This window comes from Podarcis filfolensis (genome assembly GCF_964270895.1).
Source record: "Podarcis filfolensis genome assembly, chromosome: 5".
Taxonomy (NCBI): domain Eukaryota; kingdom Metazoa; phylum Chordata; class Lepidosauria; order Squamata; family Lacertidae; genus Podarcis; species Podarcis filfolensis.
The window spans coordinates 23,781,899-23,807,209 of NC_139608.1; the positions used below are offsets into that span (position 1 = coordinate 23,781,899).

General features: G+C 42.5%; 2 protein-coding genes across 4 annotated transcripts in view; one reads left to right on the forward strand and one right to left on the reverse strand.

Annotated features, from left to right (window-relative positions):
• EIF2A (eukaryotic translation initiation factor 2A) overlaps positions 1–19,016 on the reverse strand; it is a 108,837-nt gene extending 89,821 nt beyond the window's left edge. Inside the window, exons 1-13 of one of the 3 annotated variants that reach the window (XR_014547963.1) lie at positions 18,883–19,016; positions 16,099–16,168; positions 15,594–15,668; positions 14,417–14,535; positions 12,503–12,602; positions 11,952–12,034; positions 10,299–10,372; positions 10,014–10,158; positions 8,487–8,603; positions 6,681–7,249; positions 2,543–2,653; positions 2,204–2,332; positions 153–1,129 (exon numbers count right to left, since the gene is read on the reverse strand). Coding sequence is in view for 1 of the 3 variants with exons in the window: in XM_083613324.1 (XP_083469450.1) it covers positions 1,064–1,129; positions 2,204–2,332; positions 2,543–2,653; positions 6,681–7,249; positions 8,487–8,603; positions 10,014–10,158; positions 10,299–10,372; positions 11,952–12,034; positions 12,503–12,602; positions 14,417–14,535; positions 15,594–15,668; positions 16,099–16,168; positions 18,883–18,910 (1,686 nt within the window). In the remaining 2 variants the exon portion in view is untranslated. Of the gene's footprint in view, positions 1–152; positions 1,130–1,230; positions 2,333–2,542; positions 2,654–6,680; positions 7,250–8,486; positions 8,604–10,013; positions 10,159–10,298; positions 10,373–11,951; positions 12,035–12,502; positions 12,603–14,416; positions 14,536–15,593; positions 15,669–16,098; positions 16,169–18,882 lie in introns of all 3 variants that reach the window. The other 2 variants (XM_083613324.1, XR_014547962.1) reach the window with 2 other exon arrangements.
• Positions 19,017–19,035: 19 nt separating this feature from the next.
• On the forward strand, positions 19,036–23,671 carry SERP1 (stress associated endoplasmic reticulum protein 1; the record flags this gene model as incomplete). The annotated part of the gene is made up of 3 exons (XM_083613607.1): positions 19,036–19,479; positions 19,838–19,913; positions 22,295–23,671. The coding sequence occupies 3 exons, from the start codon at positions 19,036–19,038 to the stop codon at positions 22,333–22,335; spliced, it is 561 nt and encodes a 186-aa protein (XP_083469733.1). The 3' UTR covers positions 22,336–23,671.
• Between the last annotated feature and the right edge of the window lie 1,640 nt (positions 23,672–25,311).

The following is a 25,311-nucleotide window of genomic DNA, read 5'->3' on the forward strand; positions in this document are numbered from 1 at the left end:
GCCTCCTGCTGCTGCTGCTGTGCCACCGCCGCTGCACAATTTCTGTTCTCATCCTGAAGCAAAGTTCTTAACCTAAGGTACTATTTCTGGGTTAGCGGAGTCTGTAACCTGAAGCGTATGTAACCTGAAGCATATGTAACCCGAGGTACCACTGTAATTAAAAACAGGCTGTTGGGTTAGAACAGGTGTGGGGACTCTTGGGCCCTCTAGATGTTGCTGAACCACAACGGACATCGTCCCTGGCCCCTGCCTATGATTGCTGAGGCTGATGGGAGTTGTTGTTGTTGCTATTTATTAAATTTGTATACCACCCTATACCCATAGGTCTCAGGGCAGAGCACAACATAAAGCTACAACACAAAAATAACAAAATATGTAATGAAAATAATTTAAACAATCAAGTATACTAATGCATACAAGCTAAGAAAAAAATGCACTCCCCAACAAAGGCCCCTAAAACAATACCCCAGCCCACAAATGCAAAATACAAATTAACATATAACATTTAAAAACAATTTTAAACCACCCCACCCAACCAAATAAACAGCACCCACTCAAGTTAAAAACCCCATCCCCGTTAGAACAGTAATTATAGCACAAGGGGGCTGGCCCACCCCTCCGTTCCACCCCTAAAGGGATGGCCCCCTTTGGTTTCTCCCCTTCGGTGGTGGTCTCAAGTTGTAGTTCAGTAACATCTGGAGAGCCTGAGGGTTCCCATACACGGGCTAGATGGAGCTTTGGTCCAATGCAGCAGAGCTCATCTGATGTGCTTACAAAAACTATTCATTTCAAGACATCTGCCTGCCATGTGTGGAAAGGAGAGTCCCTTCTGTCTCCAGTCCCACATTGCAACTTTAATAGGAGCACATTCAAATAAGTTCAGAGCCTTTGTTTTGATTGCAAGAAAAAACAGAACTTATTGAATCTCGGTTCTGGCAATATTTTCAGAAGAAAACAGAATAGTGCTTTTTTACATTTACAATATACTAATAGTACATTTTAGTACTTTTAACGTGCTGTACAAGCCATCCCTAATAACATAATAATATATGAATAGGCATACCTGGTTTTTCTCTAGCTGTTTGCCTGTAGCAGCCTGATCCTTCAGCTGTTCAATTGCTTTTAGTTTCTGCGGTGGTGGGAAAAAACACACGTTTTAAGACAACATTTGAATATTTATGCTGTAGGAATTTTTGGGGGGGTGTGGGGGAGAGAGGAAGTACCCTTTACTGTTCCCTAAGCATTATCCTCAAGGTCATGGATGCCTCCACGCTCCTTTGAAATATATTTTTCCCTGTGGAAAAGTGTAAACAGCACAGAGAGAGCCTGAGCTGTGCAGCCCAAACCACAGATCAGCAAGCGGGCAGCTGAGTGATTAAAATGCACACTGATTTCTTGCTTTCCTAAAGGAGATATGGTAGGCTCAAGCACTCTATTGAGAGCAACAGCCGTCATATAGATTGCTGCTCTGCACCCTGGAGTGGTGGCTGCTGAATGTAAAGGATTTTGTGCCACATTAGTTTATAGCAGGAATAGACAAATTCAGCCCTCCAGATGTTTTGGGACTACAACTCCCATCATCCCTAGCTAACAGGACCAGTGGTCAGAGATGTTTATTGCCTGGTTTAGTAGTGGTCAGGCCTGGTTTATTGCAAGATCAGAGAGCATATCTAGATAAGAACATTGTGCCTATCCCCACTTAAAATTGCTCTTCCAGATGCTTCCCATCCTATAACTTTTCGGCTCCAGAAAGAAGAGGAGCTCGCAGACCAAATTTTTTTTGAAGGAGGGGACAGCAAGGAAGAGCTGATCACCCCTCTGCACCACTGCTCTCAATTTTACAGGTTCCCATCCTTTTTTAAAAAAACAAACAAACATGCATATGTGTCTGCTGCATTTTCCCTACTTTTGGCACTCACAGGACTTCTCATCTAGCCTGTCTAGCATGTGCCATGCTATTTCTGATACAACAGGGAAGAGACTGGAGGACTTTGGCTGCCTTGGGGAACATTGGCTCTGTTCCTAATAGCTCTTATTGTGCACCTATGCATTAAACTAAAATAATAATAATGATGATGATGATGATGATGATGATGATGTTAGATGGTGAGAGAAGTGACAGCTGTCAGGTACTAGGGTGTGGGGTTGGAGAAAAGACCTTTTGCCAGAACAGACAAGCTTCTTCATTAGAAAAGCTCCCCACCTTCTTCAGGTTCTTTATCTTCTTATCAACCTCAGGATCTCCTGATGTTATGGAGGGAGCCGCATTCTGCGATGCATTCTGTACTGGTGAGGCCGGAGTAACTTCCTGGCTCCCTTCAGCTCTGGCCTCCTGTAAAAAAACCCCCACAAATTAAATCAACATCTGGAACAATGTCTTTCGTATACAACCCCATGGGACATTTACAAGAATGGTATACATGTTAAGCTCCCCAGAATGTCGGAATTCAGCACATTTTGGCTCTGTTCAGGGTATAGGTAAACGGGTTTAGAAAATGTGAATGCAACAGTTTGCTCAAGAGAACTGAAGCAGCAGCCATACCTGTTTGGCAACTTTCTTTGCCTCGTGCTTCCTTTGATTTTTGAGTGCTGTTTTAGATAAAGGTTTATCGCCATTTTTTGATCTCATGTTCTGCGGTGGTTCATCCTCATGCTAAGAGAAAGCAAAGGGGGGGGGGGGACAAAATTACCATAAGAAAACCCACACATAATTATCTGCCGCCTGATAAGAGGGGCTTGTGTTGTTGTTTTTTATGTTCACTTACGCCACATGTCTTATAGCAATGCCACAAGTACACAACCCCTACACTAGGGATGGGAAACCTATGGCCCTACCAGATGTGGTCAAACTCCCATCAGCCATAGCCAACGGCACCAATTATGATGGGAGTTGTAGTCCAACATCTGGAGGGTCACGTTCTCCATCTCAGCCCTACAAAAGAGGACTTACTTCCATGTTAAGAAATTGTGTGAAACCCATGTAGATTGTCACTTATTAGTGTGTGTGCGTGTGCATTACTCAATTATGATTATCTGTTTCAGGGTTCACAAAGTATTCTGGGTACTCCCAGGATAATTCTATCCGCTATAAAGCTGTTAAGGGGCTGGTGGTGAGCTTATGTCACAGAAAGCAACTTTTGTGGATGAGAATGACATGTTATAGAGAGAGACAACACTGAAATGTGAAATGTCTGTCATTCTATCTGTTTTCTCTCTCTCTCTCTCTCTCTCTCTCTCTCTCTCTCTCTCTCACACACACACACACACACACATTTTGAAAGCAATTATTCCTTATATGTCCAGTTTTTTAAAATTCCATCTTGATTAAAAAGTTGGTCGACTTGCCAAGGGACAGATCAATCCTTTTATGGCCACCCATGGCCTATAGACAACCAGCTGGTCATTCTCAATCTATATTATGCACAAGGATTCCACAGAATTTATTGCACAAGTGTTGCTTCTGTGCATGGGAAGTGAAAACTTTTGAAGCATCCATTTCAATAAAGACAGCCGGCAGGGGAGGTGAGGAACAGTTCTCTTCTTCTTTTTTGCTTTTGTGTTTCAGGGAATGCTTGTTTCATTTCCACTGCTGCAGCCTTATTACTAACCATCCAAACATTTTTACCAGTTATCTTTGGCTTGCAAGAGACGACCATCTTATGAGTAAAAAAACAAACCAGGCTGGTATAAAAATCTGCAGTCAGTAAGTACAGTAATTTCAGGAAGGAGGAAGAGGATGCCAAATCTCTTCTTCACCAGCCTGCTGTTTCCACACTGCCCTTTGAGGAAAGGGCTTTGTTACTCCCACAACCAGTACAGAATCCAAGCGGCTGGCAAAAGCGAAAGAGAGGGCTCGGTTTCTCCTTCACAAGCCTGCTTGCTCACCTAGAGGGAATTCCAGACTTGCCTTTGGTAACCAAGTGAGGGATTAAAGACTGCACTACAGGCATTTCAGGCACACCTTTAAACCTTCATAAAATAATAAAGACAAGAGCTTTCCCCCTCTTCATTGTGCAGCTTAATTTTTTAATAGATCATGTAGGTTAAATCCCCTAATGTTACTTGATTCCTAGCCTGCAGTCCCCTAAGTAACACCCACTTAACTATGGGAAGACCCCCAATGAACTTAATTCTGAGTGGACATGTATTACCAGGGACGTCCAATTCCCAATGTACTGCAATCTACTCACAGTATAAAAAAACTGGCAGTGATCTACCCATTGTCGTTGGGAAGGGGGAAAAGGGGATCACTGAGGGGCCAGAGATCTACCGGGAAGACCCCACGATCTACCAGTAGATCACGATCTACCTGTTGGACATGCCTGTATTAGACTGTGCTATGAGCAACTTTAACCCACTACACACCTTAAAAAATTCAAAGAAGCTTAATATGTTTCTCAATGACCAGTTTTGTTCCTCTATCACATGCGATTAGGATTACATCAGCCTTCTTTCATAACAAACCTCTTATTAACTGTGCTTATGGAGTTAGTAAGAAATAAGTCACTTGCAATGACCAGCAGTGTGGGAGAAACCAACACTCCTTTCAGTGCTGGTAGTCTCAGGTTACGCTCTTTCAAAAAGAAAATAAGAAAGAGGAAGTAAAGAGCTATGTTCTCAAACCTGTTTTTGAATACTGAAAAGGGAAAAAAGGAGATTAATGACTCTCTACAGATGCAGATGTAATATAGGTTTCCCATTCCTTATAGCTAGGAGATGAAGAACTATGGGACTACCTTCCTGGAACAAATTCTCCTCTCCTATCTGAACTGTGGTTAAGGAATGCATTGGCACCTCACATGAAAAACAAGGAAAAAAATACCCAAGGGTCATTTTGTGCAAATAAATGTAGGAGGGAAAAACCTGTAATGCCTGGGCAGGAAAAGCGACAAGACCTTATATTTGAGATGAAGGCATAGTAGTGACTCTGTATGTGAACTGACACAGGAAGCATTAAATTCGTAAATCACAGAATCATAGAACTGTAGAGCTGGATGAGGCCACAAGGGTAATCTACTCCAACCCTCTGAAATGCAGGAATCTTTTGCCCAACATTGGGCTTGAACCCACGACCCTCATGCTCTAACAGCTGAGCTTCAGCCCTATAACTGAGGATGCAGCTGGGCTAGAGAGATAAGAGCTATCAGCAGTAACCGAACAGATAAAAAAAGAAAAGCACAGCATATTATTATTTAGACGGCTACAGCGATTCAGTTACTGCAACTCAGATTCTGTTTGAAATGTATCGTGCTTTTGAGTGTGTTCTTGCACAACATCCGCAAGCATTACAGCTTCCCATTTATACTAGGAAATACCAGCTCCATGGTATCTTTGACGTCGTAACCTAGGGTTCTCATATTTTGGTAGGGTCTCAGTGCCTTAAACATCTTCCAGATAGGCAAGAATCCAACAAATGAACGAAGGACTCTGGAGTCAAAGCCAGAATTCTGCATGCTGGCAGCTGTGGGAAAGCAGGCTGTATACATGGTACCCATTTGCATGCGTGTCCCAAACAAGTTTTGAGAGGTTATTATGTTAGGAAGAAAATGATATTTCACCGTGGTGAATAGTACTGCTCTTGTATAATATTTTTAGTGACTGCTAACAAGCAGGCTCACAGCTGTTTAGAAGTAAGCCCTGAGGAATTAATTCTTCGTACTACTATAAAAGGATAAAAACTAATTTGCCATCAAGCTTAGTTACTGCCACTTCTCTTTAACTTTCCTTTTGCTCTGTCATCTCAAGTCTTTAAAATGTTGTTGGGAGGTGCTTTCCCCTTCTCCACTACTGAGATGTGAGCAATCCACGGGATGCTTGCTTAATAAACCCCCATTAGTGTCAGAACCCATCAGGGATATGGTCATAACTGTTTAATCCTCATGGGAAAGAGAGGCCAATTACCAGAATCTCCTTGTGCAAATGGCATCTCCTGTGAGCCCCTCTTTCCCTGCGACACAACAGGGATACTGCTTGATCATGGAACAGGCTCACATGATGCAGCCATAGGGAGGACGAATGATGGAGCAAGCTTGTTTTCTTCCGCTCCAGAGGGTAGGACCCGAACCAATGGATTACAAGAAAAGAAATTCTGACTAAACATCAGGAAGAACTTTCTGATGGTAAGAGCTGAATGACAATGGAAGGGACTCCCTCAGGAGATGGTGGACTTTGCTTCATTGCTGGTTAAAATTATAACGCCTTCATTGCAGGTTAAAATTATAAAGGCTTAATATGGCACTTTTTAAGGTGACTGAAGGCCTTTATATTAAAAATAAAGTTGGGGGAAGAAGTTACTGTACTTCTATTGCACAGCCTGTTTGAAAAGAAATGAATATTTAAGATTAGTCTGCCTTTACTCCCATACTTCAAAAAAACCATGTACTGATTTGACAGCAGAAAAACACCTGTGCAAACCAGTGCTTACATATACCTTTCCTATATTATGTGTACCTCAGCTGCTTTTATAAACAATACATGATTATAGTTGGGTGGGGCAAGTGGGTAGGGGAATCCAATCTTGGCATTTGCAAAGTCCTAGTTAAATGGCCTTCAATAGTGCTAATTACCTGTTGAAGCAGAAGAACAAAGGACTGGATTTAATATCGTGCCCCCTACCCTTTCCCAGAGCTGGGAAGACATTTTTCAGCAAGACATTTACAACAGAGGCAGCAGTTACTTACAAGTTTAGAGCTAGTCACAGGTTTGTTTCTCAGAGCTGGGGGCCTGTAAGCTTGGGCAGCCTTGGGCTCGTCGTTCGGCACTTTGCTCGGAACAGCATATGTTACCGCCTTCGCTGGAAAGACGCCATCCAAAAAGGGTTGCCAGGCAACTTGCCAAAGTTCTGCATTCTGCTGGACTTCATACTTGTATAGGACAGGGCCTGTGTAATGCCAGATCTTGTACCCATTCCCAACCCGCAGCCTTGGAGAACATGTAGCTGTTACAATATGTTCCCCATCAGGGCACCAGGCAAAGTACGTGGAATCTGAGGCCTGTGGTTTGGAAATGAGTTTGTAGTTTTTAACGTCCCAAACGTCCAGTTGCCCATTGAGATTCCCAAATCCAGCTAAGACTAAGATGTGTCCTTGAGGGCTGTAGTAGGCAGCATTGTGTGGGCCGGTTCCAAAGTCAAACACGGGGTCGCATTTCAGATTGAAGATTGTAGCCTTGGCAGGCATAAAACCATAGACGACACAAAACTCTGTGGAATTGGGGCTCCAGGTTGCATCATAAATAGGACCATTTTTTGCTAGAGAAAAAGCAAACAGTTGAATTTTTTTTAAACTGTTATCTACATGTGCCTGAAGAAGGAATTGATTTTGAAGAACAGTTACAAGTCATGTTAGTTTCTCTTAACAAGCATAGGTATAACGTTAGCCTCCTTAAAACTGCAAGATATTAGAACAGGCCACCACAACTTGTAACCTGTGAAGCTGAAAACAGCCTTATTGTTCCTTAGCAGAGTGATTCAATAATCTTTTTTTTGCTGCCTCTTTCGGATTGCATGTGTGAGTGCACACACACACACTGAAGGTATGTATTTGTGTGTGGATTGTCAAGCATCTAGACACCACACTGTATGCCTGCTGTGCTACAGTAGGCTTGGAAGTACATAAGTTACTCAGGCCTACATTAGACTGTCATTATTCTACCACAGCCGGATAACCTCATCTCTCCTGCCACTACTGAGGAGCAGCAGCCAGCGAGTAGCCTGGCCACGTGATGAGAGAAACACCTCCTTATTCAGTGGCCAGAACACTGCCCAAGCTTCTTTCAGCAGGATTAGCCCTGAAAGGCTATTCCACAAGGGCTGCACATTTTTCTGTTTAGTTAATTCATTGCACTTAAAAACCGTAATCAGTTAAAACAGTCTACATATTTTACAGATTTAAAGAGTAGTCTCATTAGTAGTAAACACTCTGGATATCGGGGCATTTGAAAGTATTGCAATTGGTCCAGACCCTGTTAAGTGGGCTTTACTTTCTTAAAACGAACAGATACCCTTTTCTTACTTAAGTTGTCACACCCCAACTATCACGTGCTCAAGATGGATGATCTGTTTAATCTGTTTAATATATACATTTGTTGAATTATAATAAGTGTGACTGATTAAAAGCAATTCAACAATTGGGGGTTGGGGCTTTAAAACTGATTTGGAGTCCTAGTTTTAACTGCTTTCTTTTCCCAATTCAAGAATCAGGGGCTCCTTAATGGAAATAGGTGCTCCATCCTGTCCCCATCTCCTCTCTATAATCCGCACTTTCGAGCTCAACCCTTATACTATCCTCACTTCTTCTGAATTAATAGAACTTCAGATAGCAAAAGTCAAAACGAAAACATTCCAAAGGAATTTAATCTGTACAAGGTTGGTCATTAGAGCAAACACAGAAGACTGAAGTTTATTTCCAAAGAACATTACAGAGTTTTTAGCATATATGGAGGACGATTTTTCAGTTCATTATACAATTACTAGAAGAGTCACTTACGTAGTTGTACGACAGCACTTTCCCCATTCGTTGCGATGTAATGCAGATTTTGTTCTCCGTAATACGAAGCTCCCGTTTTATCAACTTCTGTACTAGCGATTACAAGCACAGCAGTAGCTATTTGGATATAAAAACAACAATAATTAAATGTTTTCAGAAAGCAAACTACCCGATGATATTAATTTAAGGTTCAATAAAATTAAACTGGAATGCACGGCAGGGGCAGCAGCTCTTAAAAGTACCAGCTGCTGGCGGTGGAACAACAACAGAGAGAGCAACAGTTTCTTGCAGGCACTGTGGAAGACAGGATGCTGGGGAGACAGATCCAGCAGGGCTCTTAGGTTCTTGCATGTTGAACCCTCTTCTTCTCACTGACCAATTTGTACAGACTATGGGAAAACCAGCAGCCTGGTACCATTTTCTGCTTTACTTGCTGCAGCAAAGGACTGTTCCACCATAGCTGAAGAATCATCATTTAGCAAGATAAATCCAACTTACAAATCTGCCTAATTTGTTTTTGAAATAGAGCTCATGTGCCATGGTGCACAGATCAGTCATCAGAGTTGTATTCGCACCGAGTTTATATAAACGTCCCAAAGACCGTTTATGGTCACTGTGCTTGCTATAGTAATGCCACGACCCACCTCCACCCAACGTGTTTGCTTCCTGACCAGTATACAGTGGTACCTCGGGTTAAGTACTTAATTCGTTCTGGAGGTCCGTTCTTAACCTGAAACTGTTCTTAACCTGAAGCACCACTTTAGCTAATGGGGCCTCCTGCTGCCGCTGCACGAATTTCTGTTCTCATCCTGAAGCGAAGTTCTTAACCCGAGGTACTATTTCTGGGTTAGCGGAGTCTGTAACCTGAAGCGTATGTAACCTGAAGCATATGTAACCCGAGGTAAAATTATACTATATACAACTCACTGGAATACCAGCAACCCTAGCGTGCAAGGACTGGAGTTAACTCACAGAAACAAAGCAAAAGATTCCTTTGCATGTACAAAAGGCACTCTGCACATTAATGTGATACTGTTGGAGAACTATAAAATGTGCCACGAAGTTGTATTTTCTTGGCAAAGCTTCGAAGACTGCATTACCGGTCAAAGAATTACAAACATCCATTTATTACAGTATCCCTTAAGACATTTTTAAAGATAGGCAATACATTTGGAACCTGTATAGCAGAAGCTCCATTTAGAATGAATGGAAGATTTGCACAATTCATGTTGTTTGTCAGTTTAGTCGGTCTCAATGGCTTTTGAGTAGTGCCTGTTACTCAAAAGCAAGTCTGATTGCACTCCCAATGAAGCGTGCCTATGACTGCTGCATGCTGGGAGTTACAGGGAATGGGACTGGTCTGGAAGAATAGCTGCAAGTATAGTTTAAATGCCATAGAAGAAAATTGCAACTGGCACTTAGAATTACAAAACACTTGCACTAGTTACCTACACAGAAGAACACAGAGAATCAATACATTCACTTCTTGACAGATAAAGACAGGGGAAATTTGAAATTTCTTATTACCTTTACTATTCCACAGCATCGTCACCTTATCAGCTTTAAAGAAACTCTTGTTGGCCAATGCAGATTGCGGGCCTCCAAAGTTTGGGTACTGATAGAGCCTTACGAAAGATGGAGCTCCTTTGCTTCCAGGAACATAGACAGCAACCTGTGTCAATAACATTTAATCAGCTTGGTAATACAATTCTTAAGAGCAGCACAAAAGACAGAAGTGGAATAATTCATAAACCTTTTCAGGATTCCTACGAAATTAAAATGGTCGAAGAAATAAAAATCAAAAGGAGGCACCTTAGTTGGCTGATCCCCTGGCGATATCACAAAATCGGTGACTTTTTGCAAATGAAGTTTATTTGCAATTGTACCTGCAAAATCATAATTTTACTCAGGTTAATAAAAGTTACCTAAATAATTGTTAGATTGTGCTGCTTATGAGCCTATGCTAGTGGCAAGTAAAAAGCAAACACACACATAATGGTAAAGGCCTTCTTGACATAGAGAATAACCTCTTCAAAATTGGTTTACACTAAAACCATATATTCTCACAGCATGATGCAAGTGTATCACATCTATCTATCTATCATCTATCTATATTGGAGCAACAAACCACATTTTCTACAACTCTTAAAGCTTTTTCAGCTAAACTGTCTATATTTTAGGGGGTGCGTTCAAAAAGTAAGTTTGTACATGCATTCAGGCACAGCTCAAAGCAGCTCCTCAGCCTAAGTGTGGTCCACCATCTTCTCTTAGCTATGTTCTTGAGTAGAGTTGAGGAACCTTAGCCCTAAGAGTTGCATATGGCCCTCCAGGCCTCTGCCAGGCTCTCAGAAATCCCCCAACACCATACCCCTCACCAGACCTACTCTGCACCATCCTTGTATTGAAGTAAAAAACCATGAAATGTGTAATAATCTCCTGCTTGCCTGTATGGAGGATGCAGCAATGTGTGGGTGCGAGTAGAAACTTCTGACTTTTGCATGGCTGGAATGCAGCCTGTACAAAAGTATCACACACTTTTTGCCTCTGGCCCTTGCCCATCTCTGGTATGCATCCCTGCAAAAGGTTCCCCCTTGAGAGAGCTTGGTCCTTGGGCTTTTCTTGAGTAAGTTAGCTACTTTGCTTCAGGCTGTCTTCACACTGTTGAATCAAGTGCGCCTATCTCTTTTATATATCTGAGAGTCTGCCTCCAAACACCATTACATTTCCCAAGGGGCAAGCAGCTTCCTCCCTTAATACTTAAACTAGACATTGGGCATGAGTCCCTACTGCTGATGCCTTGGCAAATTCCAAGCGTAAGGCACTGCTCATGATTAGTTAGAGCATCTGCAACAGGTTCAGCAAAGTTACTTGTGCCAGACTGTCTACCTGGAGCCCAGGTTTGGCTGCGGCTTACCAGGACTCATTTGCCCTCAATGTGAATGGGTGTGTCTGCACTGCCAGTGTGATGTTGTTGCATCACATATTGCATATGGCTACTCAACCTCATATCTGCTTCCATCACCACATTCAAGTTGCAACCATTTGCACTTGCCTTGGAGAAAGTTCCATTGACCACAGTGGGACTTACTTCCGAGTGAACTTACACAAGGTTGCTCTCTTAAGAGTTTGTCTCTCATTATCTTCCATGCATCTCTGGCTGAACCACAGGAGCAATTAATGCACAGACCTACCTGGCACTGCTGCCCCCTCTGTAAGGACCACTCTCTAAAAACGTTTTTCAGAACTATTTCTGATTTTCATCCATTCAAGTATTTCTTAGGTATTAAGCCAATGTGGATTTTGTACTATAGAAGGGAGCTTCAAAACTGTATCAAGGCCCTCAATAAACGCTATGGTTCCCCAGAATCGGTCAACTGTGATAAATGCAGGCGCTCAAAACACAAGAGAAATAAAGGCAAACTAAAAGGGAAAGCTTATCTAGAGAACGAGAAAGGGCTTGCATACTGAAGTTGTTGTTTTCAAAGAAGTGCAGTTCATTGTTAACACTCCTGGCGCATATGCTTTCATCATCTGACCAGCAAGGACACCTAATGGTTAGAGAGGGGGGCAAGTGATTTAGAAACGTGGCTTGAAAATGTTTAAGAATTATTAAATTAGGAAATGGTTACTGGTGCTATTTTTCAATTATCCCACTGCTTTCATCCTGGTCTGCTAAGACAGGCTGACATCCAATGACATCGCCTCACCAACAGAACAGATTTCCCTTGTGCAGTGAAACACATACTTCCTCTCTTTACTCTGCAACCCCCTACATGCCCCAAAAATCTGCTCTGGGAGTTTAGGGGACCTTTTGGAGCAGATTTGTGTTGGGGGAAGTCCTACTGCATGAGTAGAAGTTTTCTTCCGTGATGTCAAATATTGTTCACCATCTACAGGGTTGCTTGAAATGAAATATACAGTACCATGTTATGAACTGCAGAACAAAATCAGATACTGCAGCTTCAAGTACAAAAGTTTTCAAGTCGCTTTCACGAATTATCCTGAATGCTACTTACCAGTTCTGCATCTTTTTCTGGATGAACGATTTTAAGAACTTTCCAGTATTCACATCAAAAAGTTGAAGGTTGGGCACTCCTGCTCCTCCATCTTTAGAAGCTACAACAAACAACATATATTGCAGTGGTGGCCTTCAAAATAAGCACTGGATCTCCTTCCCTAATCTACAACATCCTGACCATGGGTTCTGTTGATGCGTTTTGTTAATGCCTTATAGGGAATGCTATACTAGAGGCTAGCACACAAGGACAAGAAAACAGGATGTTTTCTTTAGCATTTGCTTTCACGGATCCCATATCTGTAAGTGTGAAAAAATATTTTCCTTCTTAAACAAACCTATACACAACAGTTTCCCCCCGAAATAAAAATTCTCAGTCCCTGCCACTCTTTAGAGATGCAATACATAAGTTTATTTAAAAGCCTTTATAAACCTCTTAATAGTTCATAAATGGTTCAAAAGTAGTGTGCAGTCTAAAAAAAATGTAGTTAAAACTTTAAAACAAAAAGACAACCTAAAACCAGTAAAACAGCAATATAGAAACACATAAAAGTATGTAAAAAGTGATTACAGCAGATATTCAGAAGATTCAATCACATAAAATAGGGTCTAATCTTAGAGGGTCAGCAAAAGCCTGGGCTTATCCTATCAGATAAATTTACCCTCTGATGTCAAAATCCTTTGTAGATGCATTTTTTTGGCAAGAGTCACTCTATTCTTTGCTTGAGTTCATCTGGAACTAGTTGTGCCAAACAGTAATACATTTACTCTCCATCTGCGGGCCAAACGAGATGCGACATGGGAGATTCAACTGCAGATCTGCCAATGTCATTTCCTTTTACCTAAGAGCAGCCACAGGGGAAATGGAATCAGGGCTGCTGCAGTGCTGGATGAATTTTTTTAACCCGTTTCCTGGTTTAGATGCTTGGTCTCTGCCCACCCGAACCGCTGTCACTAGCAACCACTGTTTGGGGTGGGTAGGCAAGCAAGATCTCTCTCCCCCTACCTCACAGCTAACAGCAGTTTTAGGGGAACAATTTAAGCGGGGAAAACTGCAGGGTGTGTGTTAATTCATTCCCTGTGCTATGGCTCTCATCTAAACCCCTAACTCCCTCCCCAGACACATACAAACACACACACACTCCTGCCTTTAGAAAAAGAAAATAGCATCACATCTAATTGAGTATGGGCTGGTTTTAGTTGGGGGCATGATGTCTGGAAGGCCTTGAACTGTGTTGGATGATGAATCAGACATAATGACTTTTTGGTGCCTTACATCAGTATGATTCTTTCAATTATTATTATTAACTTACTATAGCCTTCCCCAACCTGCTGCTCTAGGCTACAGCTCCCATCACCGTGCATAATGGTTTTATGTGTTTCAAAATTGAAGTGATTTTTATCTATTTTAAAATTGCATTTTTTTAATTGTAGTGATTCTTATCTATTTTATAACTGTACTTTCCACTTGTTGCAACCCGCCGCTGGTGAAAAGCAGGTAATAAATTTTACAAATATTTAAGCCCTCATTGGCCATGCTGGCTACAACTAATGGAAGCTGGAGTCAAAAACATCTGATGGGCACAAGATAGGGGAAGGCTGGCTAACACTAACAACAGAGAATAAGCGGTGGGGGGGGGGATCCTAAGGAAGAAATGCAAGTCCCTCTCCTGAAGAGCTTGCAGTCTATATTGAAGGGCATAGCAATGGGAAATTAGAAAAAGGAAATGCAAGGGTAGCATACACAACTTATTACTATGACACTTCGGAAGGAAGCTTCTTTTTCTTCTGTATTCTTACAATACCTAGCATATGAAAGGTTGCCGTATTTATGAACCTTCCAATGTTTACAACATGCACGACTGCAGCCCTGTTTACACTGAAGGAAGCGGGAGCAGACACCTGAAGTACTCACTTGTGTAGGGCTGCCATGTTACCAGGACATTGCTCTTTGGAGAGAATTCAAGGCAAACTGTCTTTGGCTGATCAAAAGAACGCAGCACCTCATGGCTGGTGACATTCACGATGTTTACTCTGGAACCAAAAGAGGTAACTTCAACAAAGCTTGATTAGGGTGGTTAATTAATAGCAGGCTTTATTTGTTCAGTGCCAAATTTGCTTTCTTTTGAACCACCTAATAGAATATAGAACTATTTTTCCATTTACCATTATATTTCACTAATATAATATTTTTTTTCTATCAAGGTTGCATTCCTTTGGGGGGATGACCTAGCAATAGTATGACAGCAATAGGCAGATATAAGGCCAAAGGTAGATAGGGAAACCCTTCTCTCTCTGCCACCTCTTTCCACCATTTTGTACCCTCCCAGATATTCACATATTAGGCTGAGGGCTACAGGCTGCCCACTGCTTAAGTTTCCTCAGTGTGTAACCACCAAACTCCAAACCTTCAAAGACTCGTGTGCACACGTTTCACTACCATGCCCTTGAGACTGAAGTCATGCAAGAGTCACATTGCAAATGACTGTGATAAGAGAACCTTTCTATTTTTGGCCTATTCACACACTACTTCCATATACTTCGTCCCAACTGGCACAAAGTAAGATTGGGGAGCTGGCCTCAGGTTAAACAGTAACAGTCCCATCTGCTATATGTTAAGTGATATCTAAACTGCTGAGAATGGCACACATGTGCAATACAATACTCCAAGAACAACAAAACAGAACAAACATCTCTGGAAATGTACTAATTCAAAATGGAAAGGGGAGAATATTCAGTTTCAGAAACTACAATCCCACACATGCTTAGGTCAATGCATTTCAGTAAGCTAAGCCTGTCCAACTGCGTCCATGATTCAAGCATTTTAGGCTGTCAATCCTACCAATCTAGTCCTACCATCTGGAAAGCAATGCGTAAATTGGACAGAATTGTATGTGTTGGTAAAGCTTTAATCCTGTCCACTCTTCCTGGAAGTTCAATTGAGAACTGGCTGAGGTTATTTTTGAATGAACATACCTACAAATACATGTATTTGTATTTCCTCAAGCAATTTTTTTAACATGCTTTGCACAATTGAATACAGGCCCCCAAACTTCTTAACAAATGTTTAAAAAGGAAGGAGTTATACTCACTGTTCTCCATTGCACCAAGCAAAAAGGGAACCATCCTTGCTGAAAGCAAAAACTTTACTGTTTTTCCCAGACTCCCTGGAAAAACAAATACATTTCTATCACAATTAAAGTATATGACACAAAATGCATAGAAAAATATTAATAGACTGTGTTCGATAAATAGCCCTAGCAGTATATAAGTATACCAATTCTTACTTGTTATTGATTAACATCTGAATTTAATCAATTAGCTATAGTTTTGATCATTTATGTGAAGCATTATCCATCAGTTGCCACCACCTTGTAAAGAGATCTCCTTGACCAGGCTATCCTTGACTCATAACACTGGATCCTATTATTACTGATTTTTTGTTTTTATACTGTTTCACTGTTTTCTATGTTGTATCTTTGTTTTTATGACACTGTTTTATTGTCTTTGTGTTATGCTATTGCTTACAATGTTTTAGAAATGCTTTCTATAAATAAATAAAATTCCAATTCTAAAATAGCACTTAACAATAAGTACCTTTGAAATGCTGTATTCTCTGTGAAAAGAGGAGGCCCATTCACCATATAGAGTCCTTCAGATCCTCGCACTAGAAAAAAAAGCATTTATTTCACACTAATAGAATTAGCACTTAATGTTTACATAACAAAAGCCTATTTTAATGATCATACCTCACATTAATAAGCTGAGATATTAATATTAGTAGGTGCCCCTTTGCTCCTCAAGCCTTCAAATAACAATTTCCCACTTCATCTGAATCAACTTTATAGTTTGGCAGCTTCAGACCAAGCAACAGCCATAAACTCAACTTCAAACTGTGCTTTTTCTGAAGTTGGTAGCCAGTTTCCTTGTTTGAACAAAAGGGAAATGACGGTGAAATAAGAGGCTTCCTGATTTGATTATTCATGCTAGAAAGGAATAAGTGAAGTCGCTGTGAGCATAGGGAAGTGTTTCACACATATCTAGGCCTATTAAGCAGAAAAATGACTGTCTGAATACAGTCAGAGTTTGAGGCTTGAATACTTGTATCGTTGCAGGGGAATGGCCAAGTTTATACTGAGAATTAGAATTGTTGATTGAATATAAATAAATGGCAGTCACACATTCACTGGGATGGGCACCTATCAATAACCTTACTGTTGCATTCTGGACCAGATGAAGTTTCCAGAGATTTTTCAGAGGCAGTCTCACATAAGCCTGGTTGACACAATACCAAGCCATGTTTTATTTAACAAACCGCAGGTTAACCACAAGTTCTCACACAGATGATCATACAAATAAAAATTTCTCCAAAAATTGTTTCATGCTGCTCTTGTCTCATTTGCTACTGGTTCTTTGGGTGAGCAACTGGGGTAGGTCATCAAACAAATACACATCTCCAAGCCATAGTTAAAACAAACCAAGATTTGTAAGCCAACAGCGAAGCATGGCTTCAGATTATGATTTGTTGTCCACAATCAAGGCATAGTTAAGCTGCTGAGCAGGGTCCATATATAACACTAACCTATGGTTTAATGAACCATAGTTTAGTGTTATGTGCAAACTAGCCCATTGACTTTGTGGATGTTACTCATTATATACGTAACTAAAGCAGGTCTGAGCTTCCTAGAAATGGCATGCACTTGCCACACCAATGTAAGCTTGGTAAAAAGCACCCCACCCCCCCACAGCTGCCACCACCTGTCTAGACATGAACAAAGCTGGGTCCAGGAGTATCCCAAGACTACATGCCTGATTTTTCAAAAGGAGTACTACCCTATATAATACAAGCTGAACCCTATCACCAGAGCACCTACGTTTTCCTTTAAAACTTATGAGTTCTGCTTGCTATAAAAAAGAAGGGGGAATTGCAAATAAAGAACTCAATAGAAAATTGGGGCAGAAAAAAATTGCAAAGATGGCACTATCTCCTTCAGCCTAACTTTCAAAACCTGTCTCAGTTGTAACCTGGCAACCACAGTATGACACATAGGGCTCCCGCACCTTTAATTTTGTAGTTTAAGAAGGCACAAAGTTTCTCACCCCTTGCAGGCTTATGGCATGACATACATTACCCTGCAAAATCATTAAAATTATAAAAAGTATAGGTACTCTGTCCTATGTTGCTTTCAGATACTCTAGGCTTAAATATAATGATTTTGAGATCAGGTCACATTAATGACTTAAAAATAAGTTATCTACTGGGAATTTTTACATCAAATACTGAATTCCAATAGTGCAATTACTGCATTGTTGAACCCACTTCTACATAGAAACATAAGAAACTACCTTTTGCCGAGTCAGCTATTGGTCCATCTAACTCAGTTCTGCACTTCACTGGCAGCTCTCTAGGGTTTCAGGTAGGAGTCTCTCCTAGTCCTTCATGCAAATGCCAGTGACTGAACATGGGACTTTCTGCATGCAATGCAGTTGCTCAATCACTGAGCTATGGCCCTTCTAACTTAAGAGGCGCAATACAATCTGAAACTGACATCCACAGATCAGATTCAAAAGGAAGATGAGTGTGTGTATTTTGCGTGTGCATGCACAAAAGCATGTGCAGCTGTCCATATCATTGCTGTAAAGCCTGATCCTATGCATATTTCCACATTAGAAAAATTGCTTAGGATTTGCTCCACAGACTAAATGGATAGGACTGCAGCTTTACTCGTTGGTAGAGAAGCCCTATGAAACTCAATGGCCCTCAGTCCCAGGTAAAACATCTAAGAGCCTGATCCTAGGAATGCTGAATAGGAGGAAGCCACACTGGGTGCCTTGCCCTTTACCTATGAGTAAGGTGATACACTCATACACGCTTGCATTTGAAGAAGCCCCAATAAGCTCTTTAGGTTTTTGCATCTAAGTAAATTAATAAGAATCTGCTTTAGACCAAGCCATGCCATTAGTCCATCAAGCTCAGTTACTGTCTTCAGTGATGACAACGATTTTAGGGGGGCGGGGGGGAGACACAGAAATTCCTTTAGCTGACAACGTGTCATGCTTAACTGTCGCCTTGGGAGGCTTGCGCGCTTTCTGCTTAGCTTAGGAGGGCCCCTAAGTCTTGCCCCGCCTGCCTATTCCATAAGGAGCAGCCGCCGCCCGCTTGAGTATGAATGCGCTCCGCTACTGAGGAACAGCGCTTCCCCGGGAGACCTTTAGGATCGAGCGCAACTCCGGCACGAGGATGCAGCCGAAACGGGGACAACACGCAGCGCCCCAGAGCAGCCGCCATAATGCACGCGGCGCTACATCGAAAAATAAAAAATAAAAAAAACATTTTTTAAAAATAACAGGCAACTTATGGATTCGCCCGCCTCAACCCACCTGCCAGAAGCGGCGTGGGTGGCGCCATCTTGAGCCAGGCCCAACGTTTTCTCCTTCCGGGTCGCGGGGTCACGGCTCAGGACAGTACACGTCTCCTCCGCCAGCTCAAGAGCGGACGCCTCTTTCCGGGGTGACGTGTAGCAACCTCTCGAGATGGGCGGGGATTTTCTCACGTCACGCGGCCTCCGCCCATTTCTCCCGGCCACCTTTAGCGCTAGACGGCGAGACGAAGAAGAAAAAAACCTGAGGGGAGAGGCTGTCGCTTCCGGGTTGGCGGCGGCTCCGCCTCCCCGCTTCCGGAGGGCGGGGCCTGCGCGAGGGGCAGTTTGCTGCTTACGCGGCGGCTCGGCCGGAGGGAGCGCGTCAGGCAGTTCAGTCTCTTCCCCCCTCCCTTCCCTTCACGCTGCCCTCCCCTCGCGCGCTTCATCCTCCTCCTCACACAAGCAGCGCGGCCACAGCTCAGGCGCGGCGTCTGTCTGTCAGGCAGCTTCGGCAGCGGCGGCGGCGGCCAAGATGGTGGCGAAGCAGCGGATCCGGATGGCCAACGAGAAGCACAGCAAGAACATCACGCAGCGCGGGAACGTGGCCAAGACCTCGGTAGGGGCCCCTTCGCGGAGGAGGCTCTGAAGCCTCTTCTCCCCTTTCCCCTCAGCGCCCTCCTGCGACCGGGGAGGGCGGGGGTCCGTCTCCCCCTGCCGGTTTGCCCCTCGCGCGGGAAGCAGCCTCTGAAGGGGGAAACGCGCGAGGAAGATGGGAGGGGGGGGGCTTCGCCTTTAACCGGTTCCTTGAGGGGCTGAGGAGGATGGGAGGACTGCGGGGGGGTCATGGCCTCCCCCCCGGCCGCTGAGGGGCGGCTGCCCCCGAAAGAACCCCCCTCGTCCTCCTCTTCCTTTTCTTCTTCCTCCTCTTCTTCTTCCTCATCCGAGCCGTCCTGACGCGCTGGCTCTTCCCACAGAGAAACGCCCCCGAGGAGAAGGCGTCGGTGGGGCCCTGGCTGCTGGCCTTGTTCATCTTCGTGGTGTGCGGATCGGGTAAGCGCTGGCAGCTGGGCGGGATTGGGCCCCTTGTCCAACATCTCCCTCAAGGGAATTGGATTTTTTTTTTTTAGGGGGGTGGTTTTCAGGTGGGGAACCCCTTCCAGCCTGAAAGGTCTTGGGTTAGCGAAGGTAAACAAGCTGCGTTCGTCTCAAGAAGTTTTTTTGGTTGGCAGCGACACTTGTTTGCTTCCCACAGATGTTCCCCTGTGCTTCTCTGGTGTCCCGTAGTTTGTAGTCCTCAAATTGTTGGTTATATTTGCCAAGACGTGATCAGGGAGAAGGAAACGGTTCTCTTAGAAGAGGCATTTTCTTTTTCTTTTTGAGTGGCGGAACGTGTTTTCGCCTAAAAGCGCTGCTTCTCGCAAGTGGTGGGATGGGGAGCAGGTGTTCAGAAACATCGGGAGAGGTGTAGCGGATTTGCTGGGCAAGGTAGACCCCTAGGGATGCTGCTGGCGTTGAGTGCCATATGGGCAACTCTGCCATATGGGCAACTCTACCATTGGACCTTATTCAGTTACCGGGAGTTGCCATTTAGCCCTTAGGTTCTCACATTGGTACTTTTTCATCATAGCTATGCTGGTTTGTTAAAAAAAAAAAACCTGCTTAAAATTACTAGACAGTATATTGGAATCCCTCTACATGTACACACATGTTTCCTGACTTGATTGGGCTAGTGATATTTGCCCACTTTTTATGAATAACACCCCCCCACACACACACTGATCTTTATGTACATCTGTAGCAATGAGGGCTTGCAAAAGATAAAGGCATCCTTAGAATTTTAGTATCTCAATGCTGTCTTAAGCTTGTTTTCCCAGAAGTGACCCACAAATCCCAGTGGTATTGTCTGTCTAATATACCTGTGCTCAGGTTTGCACAGCAGACTAATATAGCTGGCGTTTTGGAAGTTGCTATTTGAGACTTACCCATTTAAATAGCCAAATTGCAAGTAAGGTAATTTTTCCGGTACACCAGGTGGCTCAGGACAGAGCTTAACAAAAAGAAAGAAAGGGTATGCAAAACAGATTTCCTGAATGCCGTCAGGGAACACTGTTAATAATATGTGATGGTTCACCTAGTTCTATAAGCTTATCGGCTCCAATTTTTATATCCTTAGGAGTTGTGTTGATGGTTACAAATAAGATAAGGAGAGTAATAGTTATTATTACTTAAATGAGGGGCTTTATTCACATGAAGTTTGCCTACTTCACAAATGGAGGAGACTGGTATCTTATTGTGGGTTCATAGCTGTTTTTAAATGTTATGCTTATACCCCTTATTGTGGCTACTTAGTTGTTGACGTAGCAAGCAGTGATCTAAACTAATAGGTTACAAGTGTGCTGTCAATAGCAATTTTACACACTATGCTGAAAACAGGAAGATTTACATTGGCAGCCATTGCTTTCTTTTAAAACAGCCTTCCTATCCACACTTAGAATCATAGAATCATAGAGTTGGAAGAGACCACAAGGGCCATCAAGTCCAACCCCCTGCCAAGCAGGAAACACTATGAGAGCACTCCTGACATATGGTTGTCAAGCCTTTGCTTAAAGACCTCCAAAGAAGGAGACTCCACCACACTCCTTGGCAGCAAATTCCACTGTCGAACAGCTCTTACTGTCAGGAATTTCTTCCTAATGTTTAGGTGAAATCTTCTTTCTTGTAGTTTGGATCCATTGCTCCGTGTCCGCTTCTCTGGAGCAGCAGAAAACAACCTTTCTCCCTCCTCTATGTGACATCCTTTTATATATTTGAACATGGCTATCATATCACCCCTTAACCTCCTCTTCTCCAGGCTAAACATGCCCAGCTCCCTTAGCCGTTCCTCATAAGGCATCGTTTCCAGGCCTTTGACCATTTTGGTTGCCCTCCTCTGGACACGTTCCAGTTTGTCAGTGTCCTTCTTGAACTGTGGTGCCCAGAACTGGACACAGTACTCCAGGTGAGGTCTGACCAGAGCAGAATTACCTGAGAACTTACCTGAGAGTATGTTCTACTGTACATGGATCAGTTCACTTCTGAGTTATCATGTGTAGGATTGAGTGGGAAGTCATATTGCTGAAATCAAAACTGCTAATTAAAATAGGTTGATTTCAGCTGGGAAAACAGACAAAATTTTGTGCCATATGGTATAGTTTCACACTTCACTTGGTCTTTCTAATGTGGCTTTCTTGGAAGATATTTATATAAAATTGGGAGTAGTAAAATGTTCTGTCTTACACAGCTTAGTAAAATCAAATGGAACTTGTTCAAAGGTTTTCTGAAATCTGGTTTACTCGGTGTATATAACAATGCCAATGTACATAACTCTTTAAAATGGTGCATCATTTGATATATTCTAACATAGCAACATCTAAACCTGTTTCCTTTTGCAGCTATCTTCCAGATTATTCAGAGTATCAGAATGGGCATGTGAAGGAGCTGATCCTTAAACAAGATTGTTATATTATCTCCTGTGAACTATGAACTCTCATTCCTGATGTTTGATAACTTGGAATTTAAATTAGCTGTCGTCTTGCTTCTGAAGAACTTTCCATGTTGACCATATGTCATTCCAGGTTCCTTCACAAGTCATTCCAAGTTTTTTAGTCCATGCCACAGTGCCTTGAAAAAGCACCACATGTATAAAGCAATAAAGAGTTATTGTTAACTTACAATCGTGGACCTACTTATTCTGTGAATCAAACCCATGCTTTATGTTAGTATATTAAAGTGTAAGCAGTGTAGATACTTAGTGACTGCATTATATGTAAACACCGATCTTTCTTATGTTTCTTCTGTATAAATGGAAGTTGTTTTATTTAAAATGGAGAAGTTAAGCTTATCAAACAGTGATTGTATGACTAGTTCAAAACACACTCAAGCAACTCGGTCAATGGATGTGTGCTGTGGTTTTTGCTTATCTAAAAAGAACATCTGTATGTGGTAGCTTAGTTTGACCTTAGCATGTGGCAACTTAATAAGTCTCAAATTGTTCTGATAGAAGACCTTACCCTATGCTTCTTGGAATATTGTTTTAATAAAACAATGTAGTTAAAACCAATGGTTTAATTGACCATATACATAAATGAACAAACCTCTTCAGTCTTAAAAAGCACCAGAAGTTTTACAAAATGCTTAATTGTTGTTATGCTGTACTTGAGTGTCAATGTTTCTCATGTCATCATTCCTTTCTTTGGGGTGGTTAATCCTCTTGGGAGCAACTGAAACTTAAGTGTAAAACATCACATGGTGACTTGTTCCACGATACTATAACGTTCTTGATAGCCCACCCAAAGAGCACTAACATGCCTGCATCCTGAATAGTTTCCCAGTTCAGCTGAATAAGTTAACGAATCCAGAGTTTTATATTGCTGTGACTTAAATCTTTTTTTAAAAGAATCCTACAGCATTTTAATTTCATAGAACTCAAAACAATGTAAGAGTAAGTGGGTTGTATTTTCACAGGCTAGTAGACACAACTGAAGTATCCATCTTGTTGCAGAACATAGTGAGGTAAATATGAGGCTGGGCACTCTTCCAGGGAATGCCTTCACAAACAGGTAATTGGACCACAAATAAACTACTTAAAGGGCTACGTGAGGGGAAAGTTAACTAGGTAAATTACTCTGTAATTTTGCAGGGTTGCATTGCTGATGGGCAGGTGACTGGAAGGCTACATTTCTTACCATTAGCTGTCAGCACATTCTGTAAATGAGAAATGCTTGTTTGTAATCTAAGAACTATTTCCAATAAATTACTTTAAAATCTGAGGTGCGTTAATTTCTTTAAGTCCTTGACTTAAGTCTTTATTCAGGTAATAATAACCCTGCAATTCTTACAGGGAAATGGTTATATTAAGGGCACAGCACCGTCCTCAATTTATGATAACTTTTGAGCCCTCTAGGATTTTCTGCATAGCCCATTCTAGTGATATAATGTCAGCATCAAGGTTTTGCTGATGTTGACTCAACATTGTTGGCACAGCTGTCAAAGGTGAGTGTCACTGGGGGAAGAGCAGGCTTAGTGTGAATCAAACAGGTCCCTCAGACTCTACTCTTGAGTACCAACGAGTTAAGTTACACCAACAAAAGAGATTGTGTAAATTAAAACATTCCTATTAGCGGAGAGTCAGAAAAGTCTTCCTGCCACTCTACTCACATCACTGCAGTGAAGCATAGGATTCAGACTGGCCAATCACAGCACACATAGAATAGTGTAGAAACCCTTAACACGGAGTCCATTTCTCAGATGCCAGCGCATGCAGCTCTTATCTCTGGTCTGAAGCCCTGCACACCAAAGGGAAGGTTAATGTTGAGAACTGTGGGGAAATACTTCAGAATAAAACTTGTGAAGACCCTCAGGACACCCAGCAAGAACTTTCGTACCACTCCACAGGTAAGTAGATTGGGGGAGCTTGACTCAAGCTTTAAAGTATGGCTGCTACAGATATCTCCCATGTCTCTCTCCCAATTTCCACCCTCTGTCCATTTCAGTGTTCAGCGTTGTATTGGCTAATCCTTCCTCACCAGCCGGTGACGCCATCACATGGATAGAAGGCACTGTGTAGAAGGAGGGGTATTGGGGCCTGTGAACCATCACATTCAGGTAAGCTCTCTAGTGATTGAAGGGCACTCTCAAACCATCCTTACTATTGACTAAGCTATCAATAACACCCTTCGCTCTGCAGAATTGCAGCCCGGCCACGTGGAGGTCAGTCAGTCACTACACATCGCAGTTCCCTAGCTGAGAGAAGAGTGTTCCTCTGAGGAGCATTTAGGTGGCACCACTCTCACAAATGCATACTGGACATCTAGGTCCAAGACCTTCCTGTCAACTGCTGGCCATTGATCTTTGCTGCCTTTTGGCCTCTTCCTGGGCAGCTTTCAGGCAGGTGCAGCAAGCAACATAGTTCTTATTCCTGTTGCTGTGCAGTGAGCAAAAGAAGCGTACCAGCAGTAGTAACCAGTATGATTCCAGCTGTTCCTCTGTGGCGTTGCCAACTTGATATTCTAGCGGGCTCATGTATCTTTGCAAGTTGCTTGCTCGGCAGTTGTGAATGCAGTGTGGAGATGGCACAATAGGGTAAATGACATCTAAGCTGTTGTGGAACTTTCAAGATCATAGGAATCCTAAGCTAAGAATGTTGACAATTCTTATGCCATGTGTCTTTCAGAACCCGCTAAACTGATGCTGTCCAGTAACCGCTGTCCACTTTGTTAGTGAGGATCAGCAGGGAGAGATCACTTCTATCCACCAAAGTTCTTTCTTGCCTTCTCTTACCTTGAGATATGACTCTGGGAGGGATGGGGTCTTAACTTAACCTACCATAACTTAGGGTAACTATCCTCTGGTAAGCTTGCAGGTTCTTCTGAGTTGCTGCTGCTGCAGTGAACAAAGCATTTAGTTGAGG